At 35.8% G+C, this 8,449-nt stretch overlaps 1 protein-coding gene across 1 annotated transcript; it reads right to left on the bottom strand.

The window, feature by feature from the left end:
• Positions 1 to 2,700: 2,700 nt before the first annotated feature.
• On the bottom strand, positions 2,701 to 5,565 carry LOC133880280 (trihelix transcription factor PTL-like). The gene is made up of 2 exons (XM_062319200.1): positions 5,076 to 5,565; positions 2,701 to 3,968 (listed from the first exon to the last, which is right to left on the bottom strand). The coding sequence occupies exons 1-2, from the start codon at positions 5,474 to 5,476 to the stop codon at positions 2,876 to 2,878; spliced, it is 1,494 nt and encodes a 497-aa protein (XP_062175184.1). The 5' UTR covers positions 5,477 to 5,565; the 3' UTR covers positions 2,701 to 2,875.
• Positions 5,566 to 8,449: the final 2,884 nt, after the last annotated feature.

Raw genomic sequence — 8,449 nt, forward strand, 5'->3', positions numbered from 1 at the left:
ATCCCATACATTCAGCTAGAGAAACCTATTGCTATTCAAAGATAGAAACCTACAGCTATTCAAGATAACTTTAAATGAATAACTACAACTCATCTTCTCTCACTATAAGAGATAAGACTCTTATTCAAACTCTACTCTTACTATAGATCTCCTACTTAGATATAGATCCTACTTAGATAGAGATATAATCCAAAAAACTTAAGATTACATCATTCCCCCACACTAACATTTTTCTTGTCCTCAAGAAAAAATTATGAAAACTAAGTATTGACAATAAAAACTAATTAACACTTCTAAAAATATAACTTAGTAACAAATATTAAAAACAGTGCACGCATCTGCTACACCTTTCAGCCACAAAAGAAGGCTTACCCATTGACTAACTAGGCCCTTCATAAAAGCCGAAATCGTTTTGTTTGTATCCTTTTCTTTTTTCTTCGTTTTAGCCAAATAAAAACGCCCTTGCTTATTTCTTTCGCACCTCTATAACAAAAGAAGTATCCAGCGATTGCAGCAGAGCATGGTCCAAACTGATCGGTGCGACAGGGCTGATGGCGGCGCTTGGTGCAGTGGGTTCTGGATCGGCAGTTGGGATGGCCTGTGCGAGGTGATGGCTGTCGGGCAGAACTGCGACAGCGACTTGGAGCGATTTGGCGGTGCAATTTGATAACGGCGGAAGAACGATGGTGGAGATTCCAATCTAGCATTGCTAGCGTCGTTGAGGAACGACAACATTGCTGGCTTCGATGATGTTTGGATCTGTGGCTGATCGATGGTGGTTTGGTGCGACGTCGGCATGGATGAATTTTTGTTGCTTCAATAACTCTTTTCTTCCTCTTGATAGTGGTAGCCAGTGGGGTAGGTGTTATAGGCAATGATTGGCTTGCTGGAGCGGGGGCATGGTGGAGAAAAACTTTCAATTTTTCTCATATGCTCCTCCATCTTTTTGTTGACTTTTTCATTCCACACGAGAAATTCTAACCTCATCTTTTCTATCTTTGCTCGGTCCGCTTCATTCCAGAAAAATTGGAAAGACATGGTGATGGTGTGGATCGGAGATTGTTGTCTAAATCTGGTTTCTTTTGAGGGAAACGGGTCCTCTTGGGTAAACAAACTTCTTGCTATTCAAGAGGAAAAACGCATGGCTCTGATACCAATTGATGTGAACCAATTGACAAAGAACACAAGAAATAAATAGGTTGGTTGTTTCGAGTGAGCCAGGAACACCCAAAACACAGTAAACTGTATTTATCAAACAATAATTCAACTTCACATATATTTCATAGTCTTTTCTTTAAATATACAACAAAGCTAGCAAACTCCCGTAGGAGTGTAACTCTATTCTAGACAGAGTTATCCCATACATTCAACTAGAGAAGCCTATTGCTATTCAAAGATAGAAACCTACAGCTATTCAAGATAACTTTAAATGAACAACTACAGCTTATCTTCTCTCACTATAAGAGATAAGACTCTTATTCAAACTCTACTCTTACTATCTATATCTCCTACTTAGATATAGATCCTACTTAGATAGAGATATAATCCTAACAAATTAAGATTACATCAAGAAATCACCCCTCCAATGTACCAAACGTTGCCTTAAAAATTTTGAGTTCATGCTACCCCAAGCCCTCTTTTGAGCAACATATAATTCCCTACTCAGTGCTTTCTTTTACAGAAGACCTCTCATCAAGTTACATACATACAGAAGAGAACAATTCGATCAGATTAATTAGTCCTTTGGCAAAACTCTGGGTTCTTTCCCTTGCTGAGTTTCATACCATAATTCTCCTAATAGTTTCATCGATCCCTCATCCATCAGAATGTGAAAGCACCTACCAAGCATTCATTCGGTGTTCACAGTTGATTCAGAAGATGAAACTGTACCGTATTGATCATGTTCATCATTTGAAGTGCTTTAATGTTTATAATGGTGTATAAAACTTTATTATTACTTATCAAAATAAAAAAAAAAAAAAAACTTTATTATGGAAATCTCTACCTGCACCCACAAATTATTGAGATGATAAGCAATCATATCGTTGCTGTTGGTATAGTTTAGACTTATAGTACATAAGTTTTGTAGGAGATGATAATCCGATTCTCTTCCAAAGATCAGAGAAATACAGACGGAAAATATAGGGGAAAAGCAAGACCTTGAAAAACGAACTATTATTTGAAACAAAGGTGCACAACCCCTCTTCAAATAATATTATTAGCTATTCCCCTCAACCAATATAACGCCATGAAGAAACACATTTCGTATATTTGGCATAAAGAACTCTAAGCCTCTTAAGCTTTGAGTAACCAACATGAGTATATTCATGCTAAATTACCATTTATTCTAAAAACTTAAACTTATAAAAAAGAATAAATTTAATCAATACTTTAAAGCTTAAACTTCCCCGTAACAAGTAAAGTCCAACATGTAGAATATTTAATTGGAGTAATGCTACATAGTAAACTCTCATCCCGTTAGGATGATGTGGTAGTATCTATTAACCTATGGATCAACCACTGTTAAAAAAAGAAAAAATTCAACAGATTATGAGCACTAACACATCAGTTTAGTGAAATTGAGTTTATTATTTTGAATTACTTGAAATGAGAGGTAAACAGTATATGGAATCAGTGTTCAAACTCAGAATCTCTACTCTGATATCATGTTAAATCAACATTTATCCTAAAAGCTTAAACTTATAAGAAAGAGTAAATTTAATCATATTTAATGATCAATACTTTAACAATCTCAAGTCACAAAACTTTTACAACAAGAAAACATACCCTATCTCGATCCCAAACCACATATCGAATGCCATAAATCATACCTTTTGAACAAGTTACATCGATGTGAAGTTCTTTCTTGCTTGAGCTAAACTTGCTGGTTCTTTCCCTTGTTGAGCTTCACACCATATTTCTCCCACACGTTTTCTCCTTGATTGCGAGAGTAGTTAAGGGAACTTGAAGGTGGAAGGCCATCAACCGTCAGCCTTTGTTTGGTAATCCCCTGGCTGTGATAGGAGTTAAGCTGTTGACAAAAACCGCTGCTTCTCAAATCCTCCTCTTTTTCCTTCTTGTTACAATAGATGCTGATATTTTCCCATTTTTCTTTATAGTCGATAGCTCTTCGATCATAGCCCAAAGAACCCATTTTTGCAGCTATCTCCTCCCAAAGACCTTCCTCCAAATACCCACCTTCTTGGAATCGAAGTTCCAAGCTATTCCTTACATGTATTAAACCTGAAATCTCAGATTCAGTCCATCTGTTATTGTCAATAGTTCCATAGAGAAACTCCTTGTCATTTTCATCTTCTAGTCCTTTCCCTACAAATTTCTTTAAAGCTCCCATTAATGCAGCATCTCGAGCTTCAACCCATGCTCTCTCTTTAGCCCACAGTTCATGTACCTCCTGGTCAAAGCGGGCTGCCTCTTGCTTCCTCCATTCTTCCTCTTTACACACTCTCTCCTGCTCTCTATCTTCAATAGTCCTCAACATCCTCTCCATCCAAGCCTCTTGTGTGTCTATTATCTTCCTCATTTGCAAGTCTACAAACTCCTCAATCTTACCTTTCCAGCTCTTCTTAGTCTCCTTCTGCTTCCCTTGATTCATCATGATGGCAATGGCAGAATTAAGATCATGATCATCATTGTTTTCCGAGGAAGATGTCTCAAATTCAGATGAGTTAGTGAAACTAACAACTTCCTGATTCTCTTGGTTAATTATATTGTTTGGAATCTGATGATAAGGAAGGCTGTTTCTTGCAAGATGGAGTTCTGAAGCTGAGGCATGATGATTACTTGCTTCCCCATAGATTGCTTCTAGCTGCCTAAAGAACCTATAGTGCTTCCCTCCTTGTCTTCCAGCTTTACCTTCCTTAGTTTTCTTATAGTACTTGTACAAGTTCTCAAATTTCTCTTTACATTTCTTCCCACTCCTCTGGTATGCATGTTCCTCAGCCATTAACCTGAATCAAAACAAAATTCCGCAACAATAGGCCAAGGGGAAATTTAACATAACATCTGACGGTAACAATAATACTTAAAAATTGCCTCCATGAAATTTAAAACAAGATGGCCATTTAATATTATTAAAGAGCTAAGATACCGGAAAAACGCCTTTAAGAATAACTATATATAGTCCTAGCAAGGTTAATAGGTTTCTCTTATTATAATCCTATTTTTTATCATGGGTTGCAACCACAGCTAGTTTCGTTGACTGTATTTTTGCTCGACTTTCATTTTTAAGGTCTCGTTCTGAAGTACTGAGGTGTTAGTTGTCTGTCTAAAATTTGCTTGTCTTTTGTTCTGTTTCTTTAAATTTGTGCTTGATGTAATTTTTGTTGTTTGTAGTTTGGTTCTTCTATTGCTCTTATAAAAAAAAAAAAAAAAATTAATAATAATAATAGCATAATAGGTTTGTCTATGTTTCCTCGTTGAGCATTTTTTAATAACGAATTGGATTAAAATATTGCAAACATTCCTCTAAATCTTTATAAGCTATTATTTATTTTGGAGTAACTAGATTCCGTTGCCCTAATTGCAAGGAGGTTCCTAAACTATAAAATAAAGGGAAAATATTGGGTTTCAGAGAGTGTGAGAGAGAGATTCTTGGACTTGTCATATCATCACACTTAACTAGAGTATAAGAACAGAAAAAGATCAGAGAAAGAGAACACCTGAGTCTCTCAGTTAACTCAAATGGCTTGTCATTTTCGGGCACTAAACTATGGAATCGAAACATATTAAAGCTTTTTACTTTTTCGCAGGAATAGTAGAAGAACAGAAAGATGTCAGGAAAGAGGCAAAGCCAGTCCTCTTCACTGTCAAGAAAAGAAAATAGGGTTTTTTTTATTATTATTATTAATGAATGAGTAATTTTAACTAACTAAACTCAAGAAAAACAAACACTCCAGCTGATTAAACATTAGCTGAAACAAACTGCACATTGCAGAATTACAGCCAAACTTCTAAGCAAATAGGGTTTCTTAATCAACCATCACCCAGTTTGAAAAAAAAAATGACATAAAACTGAAAAAAAATATATATGTGTGTATATATATATATATATATACCTAGAGACTTCATCCCACAAGGGTCCTTTCTGATTAGTCTCTTTGAACTTGGAATCAAGGCGAGATCTGATCTCAAGAAGGGTGAGAGTTTCTTGCCTTGGCCATCTAGTACTTCCACCGTCATATCCCATCCACCCACTCTCCATCTGTGAAGAACACAGTGTCGTTGTTGCGGCGGCGGTGGGCGCGGCATCAGTGGAATCATGATGAACAAATCCAACCAGCTGCTCGCGAGGCAAAACCTCGGCAACCATAGTGGTGTTGGGCTCGCAATGGAGTGGAGGCGCAACGTTCCTGTGGAGAAAGAATGGCGGCTCAGTGGGTTGTGTGATGGCCGGGAAATATTGAGTTCTTCCGGCCATGAACTGCCGGAAATCCGGCAGGCCGTACTGGTCACTCATCTCTATCAGTTTGAGAGAGAGAGCGAGAGAGAGTGGTCAAATCCTCTCTGCACAAATATGAGCTTTTTCTTGGGGGACAGGATCCGAGTCTACCGCATTATTCATCACTCTTTCATCACTTAGACATACATCTCTTCGTAGCTATGTTGTGGCAAAAAGGAGAATAAAAGCATACACACACGTATGCACACGCAAACATACACTCTCACTAGTAGATTTTGGCCGCCGGACCCTTACGCTTCTTGATTACCGCTTTATGCGGGACAACCCAATATATTGTTTGGCTATATAAGTAAAATTAAAAAATCTTGATATATATATATATATATATATATATATATATATATATATATATATATATATATATATATATTTATTCTTTTACGAGGAAGTGAAGGATTTAGATCCGACCGCAATTAACAATTTCGACAATAAATATGAGAGATAGTATATATGAAATTTATCGTGTTTGTGATTGGGCAATTTAAAATTTATCTGACACGTGTCTTCTATATCCATTCTTTTTAGTAATGCTATACATTACTCACATCCTTCAATTCTATGAAGAGAGAAGCGAAGGATTGAGATTCGACCGCAATTAACAATTTTGACAACATATATGGCTCACTGTGTCGATGGTTAGATAATTCAAAATTTATTTGAATATGAGGGTTTTATATATATGATCTTTTTGGTAATGCTATACATATTCCCTCCATCTCCAAAGTTTATGTGACATATGCCTCCTTTGGTTCGCGGAATAGGTCCTTGAAATGGAATGGCTATTCCATAAGAATAACTATTCTTTAGTTTGGTAGTGGTATATTCTATGGAATAGTTATTCCCATTTGAATAGCTATTCATTTACGAAGAGGAATACCTATTCCTCTAAAAAATGAGAGAAATGGCTATTCCTTGGAGTAAAGACGACATTTAAAAAAAAAAAAAAAAAAAAAAAAAAAAAAAAAAAACTTCTTTTTATTTTCTTTCAAATATTTTTTTATATATAAAAAAAAAAAAAAAAAAAAAAAAAAAAAAAAGTAAATCTAAACCCCAAAGTGGTTGGCCGACCACCATTGAGGCATTCCAGGGGTGGTCACACCACCCCTGGAGCAAGTGGGGGTGGCCACCCACATTTAGTTCAATTTTTTTTTTTTTTTTGGTTTTTTTTTAATTTGATTTTTTTAAATAAAAAAATATAATGTAAGGTTTTTTTAGTAATTTTTTTTGAACTCCGATTAAAATGTTTGAGTTATTACCAACCAAAAGAATAGGAATAACCATTCCATTCCATCACATTTTATTCCCAAGAATAGTTATTCATTTTTCTAATAGAATGGTCATTCCGCAAACCAAACGAGGTCGTAGTCTTTCCAACTAAAAAAACAATTTTCATGTACCAAAATATTATAGAAATCATGTTATACAAACTTTGGAGAATATGGGTGATGTATAATATTACACATATTGCACTACTATCTCACCATTATCTCAGTATATTGATTTGATATTATCAATGCACTCTTACATTAATCATTATTAAAATTTATATAAATAATGATAAATTGATAATACAACGTTAGTATAGTAAAATAATATAAAATAATGGTATAATATGTTACATTTATTCCTCTTTTCTCAACAATTTGAGCAATTAATTACAAGTAATTCCAGTCTGGTATAGGTAAAGCATACGTAATATAAGAGCTAATACAGGAGTGACAAATGGTGAGAAATTAGACAAAGGATGAAAACCATGTCAGCACTCGTCAGTTGTCGCGTGGGCAGTGCAATTGATTGAAACTTTTTGACCGATCATGCCTACCTCAGTACGTAGGGGCCAAGCCATGGCTCACCGGCTTCGAAGTTTGTCTTCTAACTCGCTTGATCAACTTTTGCCCGCTATCTAAAACAAAAATTTTGCCCGCTACCCACATAGTCCCCTTCACATCTTTTTTTCTTAGGGATAATTGTATAATTGGTCTTTATGTTATGCCATAATTATTTTTCACTTCTTAGGATTTAAAAAGTTTATGGGAGGTCCATGTAGTATGCAATAATTATGTTTTACTCCCTAGGTCGATTTTTCATCCACCATTTTAACAGAATCTGTTAGCCCTACATGTCAGCGCCACGTGTCGCCAATAAGATGACGACACGTGTCCATCTTAATAAATAAATATAAATTTATTAAAAAATAAATAAATAAACTTATTTTTTTAAAAAAAAAAAAATAAGGAAGGCCAAGGGGTGGCTGGGGGTGGCGCGCGGCCACCCCCATTGGCTAGGGTTGCCTGGCCACCCCTTGGGCTATCTTTTTCCTTTTTTTTTTTGTTTTTTTTTTTAATAAATTTATATTTTTTTATTAAGATGGCGACACGCGGCATCTACGTGTAGAGCTAACAGATTCCGTCAAAATAGTGAACGGAAAATCAACCCAGAGAGTAAAACGTAATTAGTGCATACCACAGAAACCTCCCATGAACTTTTTAAACCATAGGGTGTGAAAAATAATTATGGCATACCACAGGGACCAACGGTGCAATTATCCATTTTTTTTTTACTTGCTCTATTGTTGGCATAGTTTGGCGCCATTTTTTTTTTTTTTTTTTGCCTTTCGATATTTATTAATATTTCTTAATTGAGGGCCATAGGTGGCCGCCTAATCCGCCTAAGGCCCCAGTCAGCCCTGTGATCATCTTTGGTTCACCAGTAATAAAGCTTACCATGAAGGTCTTATCCCGAATGCTCTTGTTATATCATTTACAATCAACAAGATTGTACTGAAACATCACTCTTCTTGGAAGATTAAACTGGCTATCTCTTGTAAAGTACGACAGTCTCCTTATCCTCCTTATTTCAAAATCAATTATGATATAGCTATTAGAGATCCTTTTTCTGCTCAAGGTGCAGTCTGCAGAGATTCCAGAGATTCCATTGTCAAGTGTATCTCTCTTATCAGTTCTCCTTGTA

The sequence above is a fragment of the Alnus glutinosa genome, chromosome 10, assembly GCF_958979055.1.
Source record: "Alnus glutinosa chromosome 10, dhAlnGlut1.1, whole genome shotgun sequence".
In the NCBI taxonomy this organism is placed as follows: domain Eukaryota; kingdom Viridiplantae; phylum Streptophyta; class Magnoliopsida; order Fagales; family Betulaceae; genus Alnus; species Alnus glutinosa.

Excerpts from the sequence above, each read along its gene's own strand:
- LOC133880280 (XM_062319200.1), bottom strand. The coding sequence starts at position 5,476 with ATGAGTGACCAGTACGGCCTGCCGGATTTCCGGCAGTTCATGGCCGGA. Across the intron at positions 3,969-5,075 it reads TTGTGGGATGAAGTCTCTAG|GTTAATGGCTGAGGAACATG; the intron begins GTATATATATAT and ends GTTTTGATTCAG.